The 25,588-nt window shown below is 42.1% G+C and overlaps 1 protein-coding gene across 6 annotated transcripts in view; it reads right to left on the bottom strand.

Annotated features, from left to right (window-relative positions):
- Positions 1 to 25,588, bottom strand: part of FBN1 (fibrillin 1) — a 154,115-nt gene that overhangs the window by 51,852 nt on the left and 76,675 nt on the right. For 4 of the 6 annotated variants that reach the window (XR_013184081.1, XR_013184082.1, XM_054641812.2 and 1 more), the window contains exons 16-25: positions 12,576 to 12,698; positions 11,543 to 11,695; positions 10,254 to 10,307; positions 9,249 to 9,374; positions 7,295 to 7,420; positions 6,626 to 6,745; positions 5,570 to 5,707; positions 4,526 to 4,576; positions 1,886 to 2,011; positions 882 to 1,106 (exon numbers count right to left, since the gene is read on the bottom strand). Coding sequence is in view for 4 of the 6 variants with exons in the window: in XM_054641812.2 (XP_054497787.1) it covers positions 882 to 1,106; positions 1,886 to 2,011; positions 4,526 to 4,576; positions 5,570 to 5,707; positions 6,626 to 6,745; positions 7,295 to 7,420; positions 9,249 to 9,374; positions 10,254 to 10,307; positions 11,543 to 11,695; positions 12,576 to 12,698 (1,242 nt within the window). In the remaining 2 variants the exon portion in view is untranslated. Of the gene's footprint in view, positions 1 to 881; positions 1,107 to 1,885; positions 2,012 to 4,525; positions 4,577 to 5,569; positions 5,708 to 6,625; positions 6,746 to 7,294; positions 7,421 to 9,248; positions 9,375 to 10,253; positions 10,308 to 11,542; positions 11,696 to 12,575; positions 12,699 to 25,588 lie in introns of those variants that run through there. The other 2 variants (XM_077185249.1, XM_077185248.1) reach the window with 2 other exon arrangements.

Raw genomic sequence — 25,588 nt, 5'->3', positions numbered from 1 at the left:
GATGAAGGCAAAGACAGCTTTCAAAAGAAGCATTCTGTCTTCTAATTTCTGAGAAAAAAATGTGACTTCCATGAGTCACAGAAAACATAATGAACATAAGTAAAAGCACATGTCACTTTCTTTATGGCTAATTAATGGCTTAGTAACTGTTTATAAAACAAGGCTGAAACAAACAACAGCAATTGTCATTCATATATATATATATTCCCCTCATTTCAGACTTCATAATGTTTAGTTTTTGGCTAGCCTCTGACATTGTCCAGCTTAACTTCAGTGTTAATCCTGGAAAGACAGCTTTCAGCACATGATGCTGGGGTGTCACTGTGTGATTCTCATTTAATGCTGGAAGTTTACCAACAAGAGTCATAACACAGCTAGGTTTACTGTAAATAAAATTTTCTGATTTGAGCCATCATCGTGGAAGCCATTTCCTCTACTTCTCCAAGTAGTTTCACAAGAAATTCCCAAAATTATTCACCATTTCTTTGTTGTTTCACATTAGAATTAAAGTTATTGCACCCTTCACAAGTACGGATTGCTCCTTCAATACATTCAAAGCTGACTGCCCAGTTTGTTCTGGTTCTCGTACTATGAGATGCCAGGAGGCAAAGTCAGGCATCATTTAACCTCTCTAGTGACACAAATTCTGTGTTTTGAGCCTGCAGTATTATATGGTATTTAACGCTCTCTATCACAAACTAAATTCTCTTGTATTTTATTTGGACTTCAGTTGCCATGAAATCTAACTGGATCTCAAACGTGCCTTAGGGGAGTGGAGTGCCTATTACCAGAATTTTCAAACCCAGAGGAGTTGTCTGATAGAAGAGTAAAAGCAGAAGCCATCAGGATTTGCCAGCATCGACCCCAAATGGATGACATACCTTTAGAGAAAGGCTTCCCACTTATTTCTATCTTGGTAGAGAAGCCAGGACCCCTTGGGCAAAGAGCGTCAAACTCGGGCGTTCCCCTGAGCGGACACTCCTCGCACTCGTAGCCCCAGGCTGCCCCCACGGAGCAGCAGCAGGCGTCCATGCGGTGCCGCCCGGGGATCTGCGCCGTGCACTGCTCGTCCTCGTGCCGCTGGTAGCAGCTCTCCAAGCGGATGTCTGTTGGGCAATTTAACAACATGTTGAGAAAGAAAGAGAAAATTTACTTCACTGCAGAGGAATTTTTTTTTTTTCAAAAGCCCTTCACAGGACGGCTCGCTCTGTGTTTTTGTGGACTCGGAGGAACATACCAGGCTCACTGCATAATTCCTAACAGCAAAATATTAATGCTAAACTCAGAAATTAAGAGTTGAAGGAAGTTTAAAGCACCACTCTGAAAAATGGTGTTCAACACTTGACATAATTTTGGATCAGAAAAGGGTTTTAAACATTCCGGCTCGCCATTCTTATATAAGGCCTTTTAGTTACTACAAGCTATGTCTTGTTCAGAGGCAAACCTTGGGCATTATTGTCATAATGGACAACGGTGCCTTGGGTGGACAGCATACAAAACTTGGATATTCTGTTGCACACTGCATCAAGGTGCATGGTGTGGCCAAGCCCCAGCTCACAATGGTGCAGTCTCCACTATTCCAGCCTTTGTGGAAAGGGGGGCTGCAAATGAAGAGTGCTAAGAACATGCATGATCTGTAGGGATTTGTCAGATGAACAATCTGGAACTAAATCACAGCTATTCATCAGCTAGCAGATGGTGATGGGCTTTAGCTACTACCATTGGGACCTGTTCCTAATTCCAGGTGAACTAAGTTCATGTCCCTGACGAATTCGATTTGAAAAATGGGCAAAAATAATTGTCCTTTCTTGTTAGAAAACACACAGTGCAACCAATGGTCACTGCATAGATCTGCTCTTCACCTGTACATGGAATTAACACCTACCAAGACAAGTCCGTCCAGAAGCATCTAAAGTCATTCCATTAGGGCACTGGCAAACAAATGATCCCAAGGTATTGACACACTGCCCATTTGTACAGACTCCAGGAAACACCTCACATTCATTAACATCTATTAAAGAAAAAAAGGAAGTGAGTAAGAGTAATCACTAGCATGCTAAACATGAACAAATTAGCAAAAATATAAAAAAATATAACATTGCAAAGTTTTCAGGATAAAATAAAAAATGACAGCAGTCTACATGGCCTGAAAAAATTAAAAACATTTACAACTCCCAAAATAAGTCAGCCAGATCCAATTAATTACAGAAAACTGCTGATGATCAGAAATAATACATGTTGCTATTAGCTATTCCTACATATACTAAAATTAAATTCAAAAGTAACAGAAAAGAGAGGGGTGTTTAAAAACTATATCCATTTTCATACTCACTGTGGGCCAGATATTTGAAGCAAATGGACAAAGAAAGATCAAAATAAGTGCAAAATGACATTATGCATTATTCCAACTAGATTCAGTATTTTTTAAAGATTATTTTCTCTAGCTGCACATCTGGAAACTCCAAGAACATTTACAATCTGGGTCTATGGCCTTGTCAGCAATTAGCAACATTATATATATTAAAATAACCTACTTACAACTACACATAGAGTTTAACTTTCTTAAATAAAAGCTGTATTTCTATATTTAAAAGGCAAATTTAGCACTTTTTGGTAAGGAAAAATTGATTATATGCATTAGCTTGGCTTGAGCTTAAATAAATGTTTAGTAATCTAAGTGTGAGGTCCTCCCACCCATGTCCTTTGTGAAAGCATATGCTTCACAACTGCCTTTGGGAAAAAGCTTCCAGCATTAAACATGCTCCAAGATGAAGCGTGACAACTTTTAGGACAGGAGAGGATAGGAACAAGAAATGGAAGAAGAATGACTGGCAATCTGTAGATGAATACTCATGTATAGAGTAACCAAAAAGTGGGAAGGTTGGGCTGGTTAGGCCTCCAGACAAAAGTCCTGTTGCACAGACTGCATCTCTCAAACCTCGTGGAGCACGATGGAGGATAAACGCTGGGGGGCAAATCAGTGGCCTCTGCCCTTGAACAGATATTGTAAATTGACTGGAAGGTATGAGGTAAAGCCAGTGGATTATTAGAAACCACTGAAACACTGTTCACAGCCTGTGAGCAATAGTGCAGATGACAACTCCAGGGCTCACCCGTAAATGAGAGCAACGCTGCCAATTTAGTTTGCTTATTTCCCTGCACAAGATCTATTACTCATTTTACATAGGCTGTGTATGGGAGAACTGACTATCACCTTTTGGGAACTAAACTTACTCCTGTCTCTAACTTGCCAGTAAATTTCCTAGAGACCTTTCCCTGTCTTGAAAAATGCTTACATGGGTTGAAAACCAAGTAAGGCTTCACTAAGGTTACAAGGAAGGAAAACTACTCTGAAAAACCTGGGGCTATCCAGGTCCCATAGACACGAGAAAGATTAAAGCATGCAATAGATGCAATCCGATGTGCTGGTAAAGGAAATGCTGAAAACAGTTATGTCTGTATCTTGGAAGGATAAACTTTCCATCCCAGCAGTGTTGAAAATGTTCTAAGACTTTCCTTGTGAAGAGAGATAGGTGGGCCCACTTTTTTTTTTCTTTTTCTTTCACTTACACACTCTGCAAAGTGTTGCTGAGGTCAGATAAGTTATGTACAGTGGGTCTGCAGCACAGACGTGCCAAGGTATTCAGTCATCATTTGGAAAGCAAAGAGTATGTGTGAGGGTGTTCCTCTCTTTTTTTTTTTTAAGGGAAAAAACAATGTTTCTTTATGGAAGCTACATATGGGAGTAATTTTTAAAAAATATTTTAACTGCAGTGTCATGTCAGATGTTGTCAGTCAGGATGACCCACAGCAGTTTGAGACTCTCTCAGCTTCTGCATATTATGTAAATATGCAGTACTTTTCCAAGGGTTCAAATCAATTCAAATAGAGATGAAATAGGGTGGGACCTTCAATTCTTACAGAATAGTATAGAGTCATCCCATACCAAGCAAAAAACTACACATTGAAAATATTAACTTTTTCTTTAACCAAAGTATAACTGTATCCTGATGTTTTTTGTTTGTTTGTTTTTATAGGACAGTGAAAAATATGTTTCGGAATGTTTAAGATTTCATATAATGTCATATGGGAGAAAGCCAAGATTAGGGAAAAAAGAAAAAGAAAACTAAAGTGAATTACAGTCCTTGAATGTTCTTTTTCTAAAGCATAGTAATGGCTTATCATACCACTGTATTGCTTATGCCATGTTTTGTAGTATATATAAAACACATGATTTTTAAAAACAGGTTACTCAGTTAACAGTGTTTGAAGAGAGAGAGCCACCTCCTTATACTGGTTGACATTGTATTTTGCAAGTCTGTACTTTGAGATAAAGTGTGAGTATGCAGGAATGTTAAACAAACTGAAACCAAATTCATCCCTGACATAACTCTAACGAAGTCAATGGAACAACACAAGGTAAGAACTTGGCATAGTGTTCCTCTATGATAAATTAACCACTTAAATCAAAACACTGGCATTTTTTTATTCAAGCTCTGATTTATGTTAAGGCAACAATAAATACCTTCACACAATGTTCCTCTTATTCTTGAATATCCCTTTTGACATATTGGGTCTGTAAAACAAACAGAAGTGAAGTTTCAGAATACTACAGTCCAAAACTCACCATTAATTTATTGTGCAAAACTGATCATGTGAAACATTATCTGGTTTATTGCTATGAGAAGTCTGAGTGCTTAGACAGTATCCCAGTATTTTCTGAAATAATAAAGAGATAAGATGGGGCAACTACATAAACTGTATAGAGTGTCAGCCTTTATCCTCTTTTGCTTCCCATGTGTCTCAGCTAGCTAGCCAAAAAGTGGTTATGATTTCTGTTTCATTTGAACCAATTAATTCATTTCACTCGATCACAGCACATTACAACCCTATTTACCATGGATGAATGAGGATGAATTCTGTTAAAATACACAGAATGAAATTAACCAAAGATTTGAGCAAACTAGCAGCTTTCAGGATATAGAAATAACAACCCACACACATTTCTGCATTCATCAGCTCATCCCTGGGTTCCCAGCTCATCCCACAGTTCAGTAAAGTTAGCAAATGAATATGCAGCAACCTCAACCCATTTTTTCACCAACTGTATGATTCTCCAGGTCATCAGTTAATCTACAGAGTATAATAAGAAGGGCTACTCCCTCTCCTCCCTTCATTACCACACCAAAGATCCATTTGTTGCAAACATTTCCTTGGGATCTCTGGGGAGCATGCATTTATTGCTACATCATTAGGAACTCCAGATCACTAATTATGACAAACCATGCTAAAGTAATGCTGCCAGTTACAGACTGTAGGTGTGGTCCCTTCCCTTCAGCACTTGAACTTGTAAAATATGTACTGTAAAATCCAGTTAGAACCTTCTATAGCTACATGCTACCTCTCAAACATTAAGATTCTCTTTTCTGGGACTGAATAAGGAATGACTGCTTGACAACAGAACAAGTAAAGTTATTTGTCTAGCCTGTGCCCAACTTCTACAATAATAATCTCAACCAAGCTCAAAGAGGAAAAGTCCTAGGTTCCTGAGGAAAATTAATGGCATTACCTCGTTCACATGGTGTACATGGGCTTCCCCAAGCAGCACCTAGTGAGGAACAGCACTGGGACTTCAGAGTTGCTCCATTGATATTTATTTCACACCTTCCATTGACTATGTTCTGCCAACAGGTACCCTTGACAGTTTCTGTTTGGAAAAAAACAGTATATTTTCATGCAGATTCTCTAGCATTATGCATTACTGTATTTACAAACACATGTGCTTTAACCATGAAAAAGAATCATCCTTTCATTAGAATTTACCACATCAGAGCTAAATTTATTTTAAAATCTCTTAATTTAACCTTCTCTATACTGGATTATAGCCTGAAATCATCCCAGCACAAAGTTCTTGCAAATCCTTGTTTATGCTTACTGTGCTAAACAGGGAGTATGTCAATATCACTCAAGACCTGAGTCCTTGTACTGATTATGAGTCAGATTAGGAGCCCATGCAGAAGACCCCTTGCTACATATCTTCCATTATTTTACTAGATCCCCCAGTCTGGATATCTTCCCATACAGGAGAGTAGCAGGAGTTAGCTAAGGATCAGACAGCTGTAGTCCTACAGTTTTCCTCACTGACTAGAAGAGAGCTATAAATTACTGTCCCAACAAAACAGGCAAGAAAGGAAATTATGAGCCCACAGAGCATCTGAGTCACAGCATTGTCCATGGATGCTCTTGAGCTGGTTTGGACTGTGCAAAATACAAAATTTTTTCCAGAGAGCAGATCCTAACTAGAACATGTTCACCTTGTTACAGGAGAAATTAAGGGCGTGAGCACAGACCTGAAGTACTGGTCATAGGATTTCTGTGCTGGTTAAAAAAATTTTCACCTGTCTTTCAAATTTGACATGGAAGCACACCAAGCCCCCAAGTGCACTTTATGCCCCCAGAGTAATGGTGAAATAAAGCATTTTTAAACATTGTTTCTGTTATGTTTCCCATTAAATTAATCTGCACAAGTTTAATTTAAAAGTATTTTCTTAACCTGGTGTACAATGTTCACATGTCACCAGCTATTTTTAACCAGCAAACATAAAATCTTCAGAGCAATAAATACCTATGCAGATGGTCTTGGTTGGATCCAAAGTACTTTCAGGAGAACATTCACAAACAAAAGAACCTGGTGTGTTTTTGCACACTCCATTAACACAGGGGCTGGATTCACATTCATCAATATCTAGAAAAGAAACACACTGCTATTAGTGCCAGAAAACATTAACAAAAATACATATGGCTCTTTTCAGTTTAGGACAAAGAGGACACAGCTTTCCTCATACCCAACCTTGCCAATATTCCCCTTTTCTGTTATGAACCCCTCACAACAGACCAGCAATGCATGTGTCCCAAAGACACACTGATGCATTAGAACTGTCTGTGGCTCAAAAAGGGTTCAAACTAGGGGCCCTTTGGCTCTGCTCCTCACAGAAGAGATTTGTAAAGCTTGGTTCTTCTCACCCTTGGCACAGTGTGTGCTCACTGCTAGTAGTAAATAGGGAGAGTAAATACAGGCTATTCCATGAGGTTATCTAACAATTTCAATTTGGCCTTGTCCCTCCCTCCTCATTCTCCTACTTTCCCACTGAATTTATTTATTGTGATTTTTTTTTAATTTTTTTTATTTTAGTTTTACACATTATACCTTCATGAAGGTTCAAGGTATTTCTGGCACAATCTGAGAACAATCCATATGAATAAAACTAGGATGAAATGCTGCATTACCACTTACCTTCACATGTTTTTAGATCAGGAGTGTATACAAATCCTTTTGGACAGGTGCACGTGAAACTTCCAGGGGTATTTCTGCACTGTCCATTGTCACAAAGCAGCATGTTCAGTGCACATTCATCAATATCTACAATGAAAATAAAGAACTTTTTAATAAATAAAACATTTCTGGAATAGAAATCAGGACAGAATTTCACTCCCAACAGCCACTTTTCAGAGGGGACAGGGCAGGGGGATGTGGAATATGAATACTGGATTCTTTTTGTAGACAACAGGTTTGCACAAGGGCTTGTACTTTCTTTCCTCTCATATTCACAGTATGTGACAGCCATACTACAGTTCAAAATAAAGCAGGGATTCACACACTTTCTTCCTGCCTTTATTATGGATTAGGTCTATGCAGTTTCTGAGTCACTACACAGCAGCACCCACAGTCATGACAGAAACAAGGAGAGGATTGGTTTGAAAAGGTTTGCTGATCATCTTGGTCTTTAAATCACCATTTTTTCCAAGCTGGCTCTGAACTTAGATGTTATAGTTAACAAGGCTAATGTAAGTCTACACTTGCTTCAGAGATGAAAAATTTAAATAGAATTGCTAGTGCTAAATTTAAGAACCCTGAGGAAATCTTTGGAAGAACTGTGGTCATCAGGGAGAAGTTGCAAGAAGGTGGCAATGGGCCATGAATAGCAGGTGAAGACCAGGAGAGACCCAGAGAGCAGACAGGAACAATTGGCTAAGTCAGAGAGGCTAGAAAGTGTTGAGAGAAGTTGGGAAGACTCAGAGGGTCAGTGCAGCAGCTGGGAACAGCCAAAGTGCTAGGAAAAGAAGGGAGACTTGCAGAATAAAACAGACCATGTGGGAAGCTTCACAGGAGTTCAGAAAAATTGAGAGAGGGCCAGGTGGAACATTACGGGAGAATGGGAAACAGCTGTGATGGAGCATGGATGTGGGCTACAGCAGGGTGGGCTGGGGAGCATCTGGAAAACTCACAGATGGATTGGGAGAAGAGAAGAGATGCCATCAGCTACAAGCAAACACTGGAATAGGACATGGATAATTAAAGCCAAAGAAGCAAAAGGGAAAATGGGATGAATTACAGTGTGATTTTTATCTAAGAAAGAGTAACTCTTTTTTTTTTTTTTTAAAGATAATGGATAGTTTAGACTGGGATAACACCCATGACTCAAGCTATTTAGGTTTAAGTAGAGAATACAGAACCCAAATAAAATTATTACGTAAGCTGGAGATAATAGAAAGGAATTTAAGAATTTTAAGGTGGTTCCAGAGCTGGACAAAGGAGAGATTACGGTAGGATATATTAAAAAGGAGAATAATCATGATGAAGCAAGGATATCATAAATGCTTTCAAGGATCAGACTTGGGATTGATCCTATAAAATATTCATTTTAAGGCAGAAGTAAAAAACTAATTGAATCAAAAATTGTGGACAACACTAAGCTGGAAGTTATTGCCAATACAGAGATTCAGGCAAGGCTAAATTAATCTTGACAACATGAACAAGAAAAATAAGATGAAATATAATCACCAACATTCAAAACTTTGCAATTAGGGACCAGTAACAATAACATGCTAGAAACCAGAACTCATCAGCTGAAGGCTAGTGAGCAAAATCTGGATGTAAGTCTCAATTAGAGGTTGACTTTGATCCCACAGTATAACATGTATTTGAGAAAAGACTAATGCACACTAGAATCAGTTTAGGCAGGATATTCCATGGGGAAATGGAGAATTTCTGGCACAACTATACAGGGCACCAGTCAGACTTCATCAGAACACTGTACACTGGTCAGATCAGTCATGTTCAAGAGAGGGCTGCAGCCTCTATTTCTACGAAAAGAATGGAAGCACAGATTTGGATAGTTTAGCTGACAGAGTTTGAGAAAGGATATGATGATTCTTTATAAATACTTTGAGGATAAGACATTTCATACCAATGCAGTTTTTCCCAGTCGAGTCTACTTCATATCCAGGGTCACAATAACATTTGTATGTTCCATGCAGGTTCTCACACCTTCCATTTGGACAGAGATCAGGATCCAATAAGCACTCATTAATATCTACATAAAGGTAAAAAAACACAAACATCAGAGCAGCAGTTGTTGAGGGCCTGTAGGATTTAACTCTTCAAACTAGAAAAAGACCATTTCGATATAATTTAACGTTGGCAACTCCATATTTATAATTATGTAGTTCTGATTGGGAAATTCACACCTAGATATTCACACTCAAGGGAAAAAAGCTTCTCTTAATCATTGATTTATCGTTAGCCCATAGTAATTTAGGAAACCTTCAACTAAAGGGAAGAACTGGGATATTAAACTGGGGATCAGAGATTAGATTTAGAGAGGCCCATGTATTAATACTCCCCATATCTCCTGATTCATAGCATTTCCAGATGGCATCACTTGCCAAAGCATTAATATCCCTCCTTTCTGAGTGCTTTTCCCTATCTACTGCCAGCAAATCTACTAGTGAGCACTGGCTGATTTAAGAGTTTGCAGTTTCACAGTTCTATGACTACAAAGCTTTCATTGTAATAATTTCCTTCTTGTCTACATTTAAACAAACCCTGGCCTATTTTGACAGATGAAAACATGAGTAAGCTCGATGTTCAATATGGCTTTATTCTTCAGGATGATTTCACCTGAAATATCCAAATATGACTTACATATAAAGTCACATAGGTAATGACACTTCTCATAAATTTGTCATTATTTTATAATGACAGTTACATACACTCCATGATGTAAAGCAGAGAGGCCCCACTGGTGAAATGGCATGATCCTGAAACTCCATGCTCCATTTCACCCTAAGCCTGTCTCCCATTCTCTTCTGTCACCATCCCCACCAGCACAGCTAACAAATTAAGGATATCGAGGTAACACTTTCAGACAAAAGTGCTATATATAAATTTAAATAACATTAGGTGATCTTACCATTTCCTCCTGCAGTCATGCCAGTTCCACTGCTACACAGAGCCTGATATTCAGCTGGAAAAATTATTAAAAAACTTATTGGAATATTCTTTCTTAGCTCATTGCTTTCAGCATCACCATTGACAGTACAGCGATTAATTATTCTAAAGAAGTAACATGCCTTCCAATTCTTCTGAAAACATTAATAACCTCACAGTATTCTGAACCTGTGAAGCATTTTAGCAGATTCAGGATCTGAATCTGCTTATGAAGATGGATGAGTAAAAACTTCACATGATGAACTGTGGCATTTAAGAATAGACATAAACTTCATGCTGGTCCTCCTACACAAACGAACCATAACACATTCACAGCAAGATTCTCCAGAACTTTATGCCCAAGTCCTTGCACAAGGTGCATGTTCAAAGAGACCAGGAAACAGAACATTTTTTCCTATAAATCTGTCCCATATTTAACTCCATTTAGCAGGAGTGTCTTCATGAGTTCACAGTAGATCAAGAATATCTTATCAAATGGTATAGTTTGTTTATGTGCAACAACAAATTTGCTGAATAACAAGAAACACATAATAAATTGAAGTTTCAAACCAGCTCCCTGCAGTCAGCCACCTCCACAAAAGCAAAGTCTCTTTAATTTACTGGCTTCACAGCAAGGACTGTGTCAGCAGAGTCTTGTTGGAAGAATTTTCCTAAAACACTTCTGCCCATTGAAATCATTAGGATTGCTTTCTTGCCAGAGAGAAGTTATGTCCCAGACAGCTTCACTTGGTGGGGATTTCAGTGACAGACTCAAGTATTTGCAAGAAACTGAACTGGACATTTGTCTGTGCATTGACTACCCAAAGGCAAGGTACTGAATAAGCTACTTCAGATAACTTGAAGGATATAGGAGTCATGCAGCAAACATGTGACTGGCAGGTATACCTTATGGATTTGAAGCTATGAATTAACCAAATTTTTTCCATTAATAACTTGGGTTAAAATTTATATTCTTTGTTATCTACATCTACCAAAATACAGTTTGTTATCTGAAAATGTCCTCTTTGTTTTTAATGTGCATATCAAATCTGGAGCCACATATTGTAATTTACTGTTGCTTAAAAAAATTATCATCTGTAGTCTTAAAACATATAAAAATAAAAGATTGCTCAATATATGTAACGTATTATACAACAATGTAATCTCCTGATTTAAGTTGCAATGTTAATATAAAGCTTTCTTCTACCTTTCTAGAAATAGTGTATGAACAGAATTTGTAAATGAGAAGATTTACAAGTGAACATGGCATACCTGAGTTTTGTGCTGGGCAGGGCTGGCAAGGCTCTCCAAAGGCATAGTCAGTGCTGGCACAGCAGCATTCTGACTTTGTAACTGCACCCGTCAATGGTCTCACACATTGTCCTCTCTTGTAGCCGCCATAGCACGTGCTCCGCATATGTGTATCTGGGGGAAGAAATCTCTCTTAATCCTGCCATAAACTATAGCAAGCATTAAATGTAGCTCAGGTGTCATAAACACCATAAAATAGCTGTCAAAACAAAGTCTCTTTCACTATTTCCCTCTGCTTTCCAGCCACCTGTATGCACTCCTCTACTAGGGAAAAGAAATTTTTCTTCCTCACGCTCCCAAGAATTAAGGCATACAAATGGTGACTGTATTTAATGACTTAACATGCATTGGTGAACGACTAAGCAAACAATCAATTCTTAACCTTGAACTAGTGAGAAGCTGTGGGGAAAATGGAGAAAGTCTTTGCTCTTTCTTTGCTCATAAAAAACCCAAGGAAAAGTCATTAATGCTATTCTGGTACGTAAGACCTGATATGTTTATGTTTTCAGGTCCAGGGGTGATTTTTCTCTTTCTTTACGAACTGCCCATAAATAGCTTTCATGCATATTAGTATTTTATAATCAACACTGAGCTTGTATAGAAATGGGCAGAAAATTGGGTACATCCCATGTTAAGAAGATGTGACAGAGTAATTACATCTTTAAGCTTAGTGACAAATGAAGAATTTTACATTGAGAGAAACAGGGCAAATTCTCACCTACTCACAACTGATAGAGCAATAATCACCTCTACTCTGTATAGTCTACCTGACCTTGTGATTTGACCCACACTTTCTTTCTCTTTAAATAAAAAATTTAAACAGAGCAAAATGGCCTATTACAGTAAACACTACAGAGTTATTATTAGCCACTAGAACTACTACCCATCATTCCATTAAAAAATGGTAAATTCTACATTCAAACTTGATCTGTTCATCAGACTAGCATTAATATCTTAACTTTGGTTCACTGTGACTCCATTAAGTTTGTCTTACCAACACAGACACGTCCATCCAGTCCCACTGCAAGGCCAGGGAAGCATTCACATCTGAAAGAGCCTTCAGTGTTCACACAGCGCCCGTTCATGCATATTCCATCTGTCTCACACTCATTGATGTCTGTTGGAGAAGAGAATGAGCTTTATTAGAAGTTAAACTACATAGTGTTCAATGCCTGGCTGAAACTTGCATTTGTGCAGCTTATTTTCAATATATCCTATAGAAAAATATCAACGGTAAATGGAAAGCAGTTCAAGCAAAGATTTTGTTAGGAATAATGATGAATTTGTTCTTTGAAAGAGCATAGGAAAATGCCAAATTCAGGAGAAATAAACAGAACAAAATTATTTTGCTCTCCTTGGAGAATAAAAGGGACTACATTTTCCTGACTTGTTCCCAAGAGGTATATGTTCCAATTTAAGGGTCATTCAGGCCAAATCATAATTGGAGGAAGGAGGAAACTGTGGCTGCTGAGACAAAGGACTTGTGTAGTATATAACAGGACATTCCCTTCCCATACTAACAGTTCATGCTGCAAGAAATCAGTCCAAATAGCAAATTGAGTCTTTCACCCTCCAACAAGGTGCCTTCACAGGGCCACCAAAGCATTTCCTTTCCTCCTGCTGCACATCTGAATCTCCCCAGTCAGCCCCTGCGTGCAGGCCCTGTCTCTCTGGTGATCTGCATCACAATTGGGTTTTCCTATCGGATGCTCATTACAGCCCATTTTAAAAACTTTCAATGAACAGAGTGCACTCCAGCCTTGAAAGGAATTCATTCATGATTTGAGTCCTGCACAAGCCACCATCTTTGCTCAACAATGGCACATTGGACAATAAGGCCCATAGCAACGAAATACAGGAATTAAAATTTGTAATATCAAACTATCACACAGAGATGTTATATTATATATAGGCTGTGTATCCTGATAATAGTAAGATCATTCTCTAGATGCAGAAAGCATACTATCCTTTTAGAAATGATAAAGAAAAGGAGTGTTATAAATATTGTTTGGAAGTATGTATAACCTTTATAAAATAATCACTTCATAAGAATTCTCCACACTATATACAAGAAACAGTGTGTGTGACAATTTCCTTTTTTCTGACCTTAAAAGGGCAAATTGAGAGTGAAACACCTCTGTGTTTTACTTAGTTTGTGTTGTTTGGCATAAAAAACAGCTTGTATGATCCAAGATTCCTTCTTCAAACTGCATTTTAAAATAAAAGCTATATTTAAGTACATGGGCTCAAATAATTTTTACTTCATCCTACAATCTTTTGTTCTGTTAAGACAAATCTTAGATGTTTTTCCCACTTTAAATTTAGTCCCTACTCAGTGCAGGTAAAAACGGAGTTGGGATTCAAAATAAGCCCGTGCTATTTAATGGTGTAGACAGCTATTTTGGTGAACAACACTGAACTCCTATAACAGATTCTCCTACAAGCAAAAAAAAAAAAAAAGAAAAAAAGCTTTCCTTTTTAAAGGTTATTTCTAGAAACAGAAAGGCAAAATTACTTCTTTCCCATTTCCTGTAGTTCATTTTTTAAAAAAGATTTTGTAACCTAGTAAAGGGAGAAATGTGTCATCTATTTTCTTTTGTACTGATTTACGAATGTGTTGGAAATACCTCTACAGAATTTTTTAAAGGTAAAGTGGGTCACTTAAAATGGTGCAAGTCAGCTGAAAACCTGGTTCCTGTAAAGATGGGTAAAAAGTCTCTGCTTTTACCAGGCCTGAGATTCCACAGAGTAAATCAACTTCACTCACAGGAATAAAGTCCAAATTTGTAACCTTGAGAATGCTCCACTGTTTTCTGTGGTAAAAGTCACCATTTGGATGACTTAAAATATATTCAACCTGGTTCTGGAAATCCAGCTAATGGATTAATTCTCCATGTTCAATAAGTTTTGCCTTTTCTGCTTAGCTTGCTTAGTAGTGTTAGCTGGGTACACAAAGTCCTCTAATTTTAAGCAGGAAAAATTTACTCAGACTACTAAACTACCATTTTCAATTGTCTTGCAATGACTTTTAATTTGGGGAATTCCTGCTGATCTAAAGATTAAACAATGCATGGAATAGAAATAATGCTTCAAATTTCTGCATGCATGATATGCGTTTCTGAAAAATCAAGCAAATCATCATTGAAAGAAGCTACTGGTGAATAAATTTAGCATGTCTTGTATTTCAGGGGATATACAAGACTATGGTGTAACATTATTTTTTGGCATGTTATTTCAGAAAGTCTAAGTGGAATTTTTTACCAGACAGCCAAGCATATGCCCTGTACTTATACTTAAATTCCAGCTTTATGGAACTAAGTGTTAATTGCACTATCCCCATCTTTGGGTTAGAAGACCTTCCTAACAGCTGAAAACTCAGCTTGGAGAACATCAAACGAGACAGTTACAGAAGCAATGAGCTGCACTCTTCCATTCCTTTGTTGATCCCCTGGTTCTGCAAAAACACACATACAATTCCCTACCAAAACTGCTCAGGCAGGAAACGAATTTGCTGCAGAAATGTCCATTTGTGCAAACACTCCCTGCACATCCAAGCATGACCTTAGAGTTTTGTAGCAATGAGGAACAAAGACACACGGATCTCCTTCTTGCTTGCTCCAGAGAAGATCACTTATTGCAACAAATCAAGCCTTGTTATGCTCTAAACCTCACCCAAACAGGCACACACAGGCTGCCTGCCACTGCAGTGTGGCTGTTCATGGGTCCTTTTACCCAATGAGCTCCCTGGTGTCCATGTGTCTCCCCAACCAACCACTGCCTCATGCACAGGGCAACCACAGGCCAGCCAGGCAACCCCATCTCTGGTTACATGACCTGTTCTTTACCTCAAACCTAGCTGAGCCTTTCCCAGAGTGCTTTCTGTTGCTCACCAGAAGGGAAGAGGATTTCTTATCTCCTGCATCTTCCCCTTCTTTATTCAATCAATAAAAATACAGCAAAAGCAACTATGCCACTGACAAAGAGACCCATAGCATAGGAAAACAAAAATGTCCAATGTCCCCCCCAGGAAGAGAGTTGCTTTTTCTGCATTTGGAAATAAATGGCTACTGTTCCAAAGTTCTGATGGCCTGGGCTCAGGGGCTGTGCTGTTGAGGCAGGAGGGAGTCCATTGGCTGGAAATGCTGACTTTGACATTACTGAATGTCCTTCTGGAAGCATGGAGCAGGGAATAACTGAAGAAAGTCAGTAGGAACATAACAATATGATGGTGAGTGCAGTGAGACACAAGCCTCTCTTGGCAAGCTGCCTCTGCAAGCTTTCAGGCACAGCCATGTTCCTGGCAGCCCTACCCTGCTCCTGCTTTGGCCACAAGGGCTGGATGGTGATTAGGTCATTTTTCCTCTCACTGGGCTTTGTCCCAGAGGTGATCAATGTTTCTCCAGATGAGCAGGTGACCACTTTGGACCTGCTGGTGATAGAAGACATGTGTACCTCATCCCCTAGCTGGGGGATGGTGCAGAAAGGTGCAGAAGCACCTGGGTCTGTTGGAATACTTCCCAACCAGCCAGGACCAGGGCTTGGCCTTGACAGGGAGGGTTTCCCTAAAATATCCTTCAAGCAAACCTCTATCTATATCTATAGTTGGGAAAGTTCCTTAAAATTAGACATTTATTGCAGACAAGTAACTAAATAATCAATGGTAACATGAACAACCTGTGAACAACCAAAAGAATGCATATACATAAACATCTAATAATTATTTTACAGCTAAATCCCTTTATAAAACTCTATGTATTAACATTATGATATAAACAACATATTCAGAATCACTAATCATATTAACTGCTGAAGACCTGGGAATTGTTTCATGATACTTTGGGCAAATGGAAGAAAAGACACAAATATGAAGAAGGTAAAAAGTGTAATTTGGGTGTCCAGGTTTCAAAATCTGGTTTGATTTTCACCAATAACAACTTTAACATGTAATAAATGTTTGCATGCTCATTCATAAAGAACAAGGCTTAGCATAAGTGCAAAAAACAGTGGGAGAAATCCTTCTTTTTACTATAAGATTTGTTCCAACTTTCAGTAGGAATCAGTTGAGTTCTCTATAATTTTGGATAATTGTCAAATATTCCTCCTTTGATGCAGAGAAGTAACATTTCTCTAGGGCCAGAAACCCATTTTGACTGTGTCCATACTCCTAGTCAGGAGGCACATAACAGAGGCTGAACATCATTGTGTTTTAAGTAATCAGGTAGAGTTACCATCCTTTTGGGTGGCATTTCAGGGCACAGACTGACGTAATTTTTAAAAAAAAATTTAAAAAACACCAAAAGATACTCAAGGCAAAAATCAAGCGCAGTATTTGGGCTTGGCTGAGCTTCCATCCATGAGTCAAATCCCTGTTAATGACACAGAGAGCAGCCAGTGATCTCTGGGAACACAACTGGCTGATGTGCCATGGCCTGATGGGCATTGAAGTCTCACTGACATCCCACACATAGACCAGCTGGAAAACAAGCTTTGGCAAAGCACACACATCCCACATGGAAATCAGGTAAGAATTTAAATAAATGCCATTGCTATAAGTGTGTGAAGGCTGCAGCCAACACAGCCAGCAGCTGTTAAGCTAAGGAGACACTTGTGTGGTAATGCACAATAGTTCATTTGCACCCATGTGTGGGATCTCAGCACATCGTTCCCGATGTCCAGAGATGCCAGGAGAACCCTTGGGGGTCTCGAAAACCCTGGAATGTTGCCAAGAGTGTTTGGTGGCTTGATTTTGATCCATCCACAGAAGTAACAAGAGTCTGAGGACAAGAGAATCACTTTAGAGTAAAAGGTGTAAAAGAGACACATTTAGAGGGTGAGATATAGATTTTAAGGTTTTTGGTACAGGGGGGTTATGGAGACAAGATGGAGGGATCAGGGCGTGTCTTGTCCTTCTTCTTTCTTCTTCTTGTCCTCCATCTCCTGTGATGATGTTGGCACTTAGAGATTGGTTTCTAGTGAAGGTGCACTTGCCAACATGGGCGAAAAGCATTGGGAAATAAAGGTAAATATTGTATACGTAGGTTTTAGTATAAAAAGACATGACCGCCCCGTGGGTGGTCAGAGAGTGCCTGTGACTGCCTGCAGATCAGACCTCTGTTGGGCAGACAGAAAATTTTTGTAGATAAGAAATAATAAACAACCTGAAGACCGAAAGCTGAAGAGTCCAGACTCGTCCTTTGCATCGCGCCCACCAAAGAGCCACTCTACCCGTGTCGGGGCAGAGACAGACAGCCGGACCCGACATTTGGCGTCCCTGGGTGGGCACCCCGTGGGCACCGGCACCGGTGGGCACCCGGCAGCAACCCGGGGAGCAGCTCGGCAGCGACCGGCGATCCAGCAGCATCCAGCAGCCTTCGCTGAGCCACGGTGAGCTCTACTGTGCACCACTTGCACAGGGGCAGCCTTGAAGCACCGAGTGGGCAGCTCCCGAGTTGGACTCATTCCCAGGAGAGCCTGATAACTCCTTGGGAAAACAGCCAGAAAGCAGCCAGGAGACGCTGAAGACGCAGCAGCCGCAGAAAACATCGCACTCCACCTCAGCCGAAGAAAGTTCGTAGCAGAACAGCCCGGATCGGAATCGGAAAGGCGCCTCCGGATCCATCTCCTGTGACCTGCAGGCCAGAGACCAGGAGCCTCCGGACTGCTCTGACGACAGGAATTCGGTGAGAAGGTCAAGAATTAAGAACATGGGGGGTACACTTTCCCAGGAACAAATAGAAATTCTGTCCGACCTACAAGGCGTGGCAGACACACACACTAAGGGGATCCCAAAGAAAAAGCTTAGAGAATTATTGCTATGGGTGCGGTGTAATTACCCGTACTCCGAAACAAGGCTGTTATTTGAAGTAGGCTTTTGGCAAGAAGTTAACAGACACCTATATTTTCTAGCCATCAATGAGGATAAAACAGCCTTAAAGTTGCTGTCCTCAGCAAGAATTATGTTAGAGGCGACCTCAACTCAATTTAGGGGGTCAGCCAGGCAACAAGTTGTTGCAGGTCCCAGAGGGGCGGAGGGAGCAGAGCAAGGTTCCAAGCAGAAATTGGCTCTGATCTCAATTAGCCCGGGGGAAAAGGTGCCCGAGAAAAGGGTACAAGGGGAAATGTCATTGCCCTCAGTCCCACCATCCCGAAAACCCAAGGGAACCCTAAAGCACCCTGAAACTACAGAGAATACAGGGATTTCAGACTCCGACTCAGACACTGATGATACCATTCCTCTTCCTGATGAAATAAAGTTTTCTCCCAGCGACATCGAGGAGACAGGCCACCCTTCCGGAGTGTACTGTCCCGATTCGCAGGAATCAGGGGGGGAGGAGGTGGAAAACGTGGCAGAGTCGGGGAGGGGGGTTCAAAGGGAACAAGCGGGGAGGGGGGATGCGCTCTCTCGCGGCAGGCGCGGCGGCGCGGAAGCGGCGGCGGCCGGCGGGGGGGGCGGGGAGGCAATGGGAGACACGGGTTTCCATGCGACTCTTGTGAGCGCAACGCCGAAAGCGACAATCGCCTTTGGAGCGGTGCCAAAGACGCGCGGGTCGAGCAAGGCTCAGGGAGTGGCCGGGGAGACCTCTCAAACCAGCGCGGGAGCGTCAGACACGGGCAGCAAGGACGGAGCAGCTGCAGAGCTCCGGAGAGCTGCTGTGAAGGGACGCAGGAGACGCGCGGTGGTGACGTCAGACCCGGAAGTCTGGACCCGGAGATCGGCTCGAATCGCTGCGAGAAAGGGGGCACCCGCGGGGAGGGGGCTGCGCGCTTCAGCGGGGGGTGTGGATACAGCGTCAGAGGAGGAGGAGAGAGGGGCAGGAACAGACGATAGGGAGGAGACTTCGGAGGTGGAGCGGGACGGAGACAGTGACGTCAGTACAGGGGAGGCAGAGGGCGTCCCCGAAGGCACGCATGCGCGGGAAGTGCCGGCGGAGCGAGGTCGGGGGCGGGTCCGATCCTCTGTGACGTCCGGGGCGAAAAGGAGGGGCCACGCTCGGGGTTCGGCATCCCGTGGCCCCACCCCCTCTCCGGTCCCAATGCTAGCTTCAATCCCTATGGTTCAAACCCCTTCCACTCAAAAGAAACGCTCAAATATTCAGCCCTCAATGCCAGCTCAGTTAACAGCCATGCAAACTCGGTCTCAAACAAAGTTGCGAACGTTGCAGTCTGCTGAGCAGGGACCGATGGAGTTCGTGTCGTCATCAAGGTTGCCCAGGCAGGCGACAGCGCCACCACATGGAGGGACGACCACATTGCAGGACACGGCGGACCTGCTCGACAGCGCCACCACATCACCTACTGGCCAAACTGCAACAATGCAGCAATTTTTTCCAACAATTTATAAAAAGAAAGCCACATTAAAGAAGATAAAAACAACAACAGCAACGCAACAAAAGGATAATATTCCGTCAACTTCGGGATCATATGAAGTTGAAGACAGTTCAGATGAAGCACAGCCTCAAGAAGAAGAAATGATACACATTACAGCAAGAGAGGGAATTCCAGCATGGATGCTTTCAGCAGCGGAAGCAGCAAAGAATCTTCTGCATTCTTTTGATGCAGCAAAAAGAACACGTTCAAGAGAGCCTCAAGTTTCTTTTCCGGATTCAGGAGCAAGACTGAGGACCTCAAGTCAAAGAACATGGAGTGAAGGATCACCAAGAGCCTCCACGATTCCATTGTGCAGGCAATGGCCAATGGAGTCTCCAGAAGAGGATGAAGAAGAACAACCAATAGAACCGATAGATTGGAAGGAAATTAGAAATGAATTGTCAAAGGAAAAGGGTTTGATCAGAGGATCAGGAGACATAATAATGCCAGTGACTTATGATGCACAAGGCCAAAATCCAAGGTGGGAAAGGCTGGGTCACGAAGTGATCAAGGACTTATCAAAGGCCATTCAGAACAATGGTCTGAATTCACAGTACTTCAAACAGCTCCTGAAGGGGACATTCAATACATATGATTTCACGCCATTCGACATTCGATGTCTTGTGTCAATGATTCTCACTGACACACAGAGTCTTATCTGGGACAGAAGATGGAGAAGATATCTCGCAGAGTTGAGAGCCAGCTATCAAGGTGGGCCAAACGCAAACCTCACGGAAGCACAGTTAGCAGGAGACCCTCCAGATGACAATCCAGTGGAGCAAGCAGCACGGCTTCCACGACGGGTGCTGAATGACATCAAAGAAGCAGCACGCAAAGCGATCTTGCAGATTGCTCCGGCGGGAGTTCCGGACGTCCCATTCTCATGCGTCAGGCAAGGTCCCACAGAACCATTCTCATCTTTCATAGATCGACTCTCGCAAGCTGTGGATCGACAGGTGACGATTGACGAGGCGAAGCGACCTCTCATGGAAAGTTTAGCTTTCGGCAATGCCAACCCGGATTGTCAACGGGTCATCAGCGCAATGCCAGGACGGCCATCCTTGGCAGAGATGGTGGAGGCATGCGGCAGAGTGGGAACACCTCAGCACGTCGCGTCAATCGTGAGGGATGAGCTGAGAGGAGAATGGGGAGAGCAGATAAGAAGAAACCCGGAGAGGCAGCCAGAAGATCAGGACAAGGTTGAAAAGATGCTGGAAAAGGTGCTCCAACAACAGAATGAAAACATCAATAAAGTTCTTGCAACCATCCAGAAGAAAAGTAATCCATCAGGAGGACAATGCTACAAATGTGGGGCGTTTGGACACTTGAAAAGGAATTGTCCACATGCACACGCACAAGTGCAGACACAAAAGCCTGCAAAGCCGCTTTGTGCGCGGTGTGGAAGAGGAAGACACTCTGTGAAAGAATGTTTTTCCCAGACAGACGTGGAAGGGAATCCTTTACCACTTCCGGGAAACGGGAGAAGGAGCGCGCCCACAAACCGTCAGCGCGCGTCGACACAAGTGATGGCGGTGACTCAACAACCAACAGGACAATCATCGGGGATCGTCAAGCAGACGCCCTCAGCAAACTCCTCAGCCGATTCTCAAGCGACCCAGAACTCCTTCCACCAGGGGCACAGTGCACACTGGCAACTTCCAAATTAATTTGCTTTCTGGATGAAAGTCATGCGGAGGTTCCAACAGGGATCCGTGGAGACTCACACAAAAAACAAGATTTCTTAATAATAGGACAGGATAGGAGCAGAATCCTAGGACTTATTGTTTATCCATCAGTTGTTTCCGCAGATAAAAATACGGAACTGACAGTTCTGGCAAAGGCACTTCGTCCACCATTGACTGTGGCGGAAAACACTCAGATCGCGAGAGCTTTCGCTTTGCCACCACACGCCATTGAAGTCATGTCAATCTTCGATGAAGAAGGGCTTCCTTTGAGGGAACATGTCGAGATACATACCACATGGGTAAAGCACATAGGTCGAGATCGACCCACGCTCACATGCCAATTGACTTGTGGAGACAGAACAATAGAAGTCAGAGGCATGCTCGACACAGGGGCAGATGTCACGGTAATTTCCTACATCTTTTGGCCTCGCAACTGGAGCTTGATTGCGCCCTTGGGGTCTCTCTCAGGCATAGGGGGAGTTTCTCTGTGTCTGCAGAGTGAGAATGCCATCGTTGTCACGGGACCAGGAAACAAGACGGCGATCATTCGTCCTTTCGTTGTGCAGAAGCCAATTACAGTTTGGGGACGAGATCTTTTGGCACAATGGGGTACGAAGATCGAGGTGGATTTTTAGTAGGGGTCACTGCGGCACTCTCCACATTGAAGCTGACTTGGAAAACAGATGATCCAGTCTGGGTGGATCAGTGGCCCCTGGAGCGAAAAAAGTTGAGTGCATTGAAAACCCTGGTCCAAGAACAGTTGCAGAAGGGACACATCAAGCCAACAAACAGCCCTTGGAATTCTCCAGTGTTTGTCATCAAGAAGAAGCTGTCAGGCAAATGGAGGTTGTTGCATGATCTTAGGAAGATCAATGAAGTCCTCGAAGACATGGGACCGCTTCAGCTGGGTCTTCCATCTGTTTCGATGATTCCCAGAGATTGGCCGCTTGTGGTCATTGACCTCAAGGACTGTTTTTTCAGTATTCCACTTCATCCGGATGATGCTCCAAGGCTTGCCTTTTCAGTTCCAAGCATCAACAAGGAAACGCCTCTGCAGCGGTACCATTGGGTCGTTCTTCCTCAGGGCCTAAAAAACTCGCCGACAATCTGCCAATGGTACGTGGCACGAGCTTTGTCACCAGTGCGGAAGAAATTCCCGAAGGTGAGAATCATTCATTATATGGATGATTTGCTCATTGCGGCCTCAACGCAACAAGAGCTGCAAAAGGCTCGTGACTGTGTGATTGCAGAAGTGCAAAAGGCAGGTCTGGAAATCAGTGTTTCAAAGATTCAGGAGGTCGCACCTTGGAAATATCTAGGGTGGAAAATCTCAGAGAGAACAATAAGGCCTCAAAAGATGGAAATCAGTACAAGAGTCAACAATCTACATGATTTACAACAACTTCTAGGGGAAATCAACTGGATGAGGTCGATTTTGGGAATCACAAACAGTGACATTCCAGCGTTGCTTGATCTCTTGAGAGGAGATGCAGACATTCGATCTCCCAGGACGCTCACAAAAGAAGCAAAGAAGGAGTTGGAAAAAGTTACAGATGCCATTCAGAAGAGGCAGGCACATCGATTCGTTGAATCGTTGCCTTTCCAGTTGGCAGTGTTGGGAAAGAAAGCGCAATTCCATGGTTTAATCTTTCAATGGGACGCATCTCAGAGAGATCCTTTAATAATCATAGAGTGGATTTTCCTACCATACAGGCCTTCAAAGACAATTCTGACAGATTTGGAGATGGCAGCACAAATCATCATAAAGGGGAGAACAAGATTGCTGACAATGGCGGGACGAGAATTTTCAAAGATATATCTGCCTTTGAAAAAAGATTATTTTGATTGGGCGATGCAGAAGTCAAAAGATTTGTTAATTGCATTGTTAGCTTTTCCAGGAGCTTGCACAATTAATTTCCCACAACATAGAATGTTGCAGTCACAAATATGCTACAGAGCAAAGCCGAGAATAAGTGAAGAACCTCTGGACGGGATCACAGTGTTCACTGATGGCTCAGGAAAGACACACAAGTCAGTGATCACGTGGATGAACTCAACGACAGGGGAATGGGAGTCAAACGTGAAGACGGTTCAAGGCTCTCCACAAATTGTGGAGTTGGCAGCTGTTGTCCGAGCATTTCAGTTGTTCCAACAACCGCTCAATTTGGTCACGGACTCTGCATATGTTGCAGGTGTGGTCAAACGATTGGAAGGTTCGCTCTTGAAAGAAGTCAGCAACGAAGTTTTATATTCCTATCTAGTGAGCATGAAAGCAGTGCTAGAAAGCAGGGAAGAAGAATACTTCATCACTCACATCAGAGCGCACACAACACTTCCAGGATTTCTAGCGGAAGGAAATGCTCAGGCAGACAGATTGACAATGCCCATTTCACAAACACTTCCGGACATTTTTGAGCAAGCACGACTGAGTCACGCATTTTTTCATCAGAATGCACAAGCGCTGATGGAATCCTTTCGTCTCACAAAAACTCAGGCGAGGGAAATCATTAGTGCTTGTCCAGATTGTCAGCTCGTGCAACCACCTGCTTCGACAGGAGCAGTCAACCCACGAGGACTGCAAAGTCTTCAGCTGTGGCAAACAGATGTCACAAAATATCCATCATTTGGGAGACTCAAAAATGTTCATGTATCCGTAGATACATTTTCAGGGGCAGTCTTTGCTTCAGCACATGCAGGGGAAACAGCAGAACATGCTTGTCGACATTTCTTACAAGCATTTGCATCATTAGGTGTGCCTCAAGAAATAAAAACTGATAATGGTCCAACATATACAGGCAGGGTGCTTGACAGATTCCTGAAAAGATGGGGTGTCAGACACACATTTGGCATTCCACATTCACCCACAGGTCAAGCAATCATTGAAAGAACACATCACACCCTGAAATCCCTTTTGGATAGGCAGAAAAGGGGGGAGCCAGAGGCGACACCACATATGAAGTTAAACAAAGCATTGTATGTGTTGAATTTTCTTAACAGTTCGTCTTCTGAACCCAATCCACCAATCGTGAGGCATTTTTCAAACAGCTCTCAGGCAAAACTAAAGGAGAATCCTTTGGTTTTGATCAGAAACCCAGAGACAGGACAAATAGAGGGTCCTTTCAAACTAATCACTTGGGGCAAGGGTTTCGCTTGTGTTTCCACAGGGCGAGGGCTGAAGTGGGTGTCAGCGCGGCACGTGAAGCCATTTCGAACGAGAGAGCAGGAGAACGCAGATCCCGGAAGCAGAGAAACAAGCACACAGACGGAGGAAGAAACTCAAGCTGTGAACAACAACTCAGAAGGAGAACAAAAAGAATAAAAACTTTGGGGGGTTTTTTCCTTTGTGGCTTTGAGTGGGAGCATGAAAATGGTTTTTTATAAGGGTGAAATCATAAGTTTCATAATGCTCATGCTTGCATCTGTTGCTTTAAGCAATGGAGCAAATTTACCTGTCAGCCAGCCGAAACAAAATGTTTGGGAAACGTTAGCCCAGGCAGCAAATTTAGAAAGTATCTGCCTGACACATTCGAAACCAGGGAAACCATTCACGGCATGCATGGTTGGGTTGCCAGTGGGCGAATGGCCAATTCCAGGGCATCCTCCAATGGAGATTTCACAGGTCATCAAAGATCCTGTGAATGAATGGTGTGCGTGGACACATCTTTTACCTGTGGCTTCTACTGAACCGCAGGAATTGGAAATTTTTGGGTCCACAACAATGGAGCTATGCATGAAATTTGAAAATTCGAATGTGTCAAGGACAAACAATAGCATTGATGTCACACCAAATCATGAATATTATAGAAATGCATCAGCTTGGTGCAATCACACTGTGACGACAGCCAAAGGATCAATCCAGGTCCCAGTGCAATTGCCACGTGGGTTGTTTTTAATTTGTGGGGACAGAATTTGGCACGGCATTCCTGCAAATGCCAAAGGAGGTCCATGCAGCATT

Source organism: Agelaius phoeniceus, chromosome 13 (assembly GCF_051311805.1).
Source record: "Agelaius phoeniceus isolate bAgePho1 chromosome 13, bAgePho1.hap1, whole genome shotgun sequence".
Taxonomy (NCBI): Eukaryota; Metazoa; Chordata; class Aves; order Passeriformes; family Icteridae; genus Agelaius; species Agelaius phoeniceus.
Note: the sequence above shows the minus strand (reverse complement) of the source record. Positions and strands in the feature narration are given on the sequence as shown.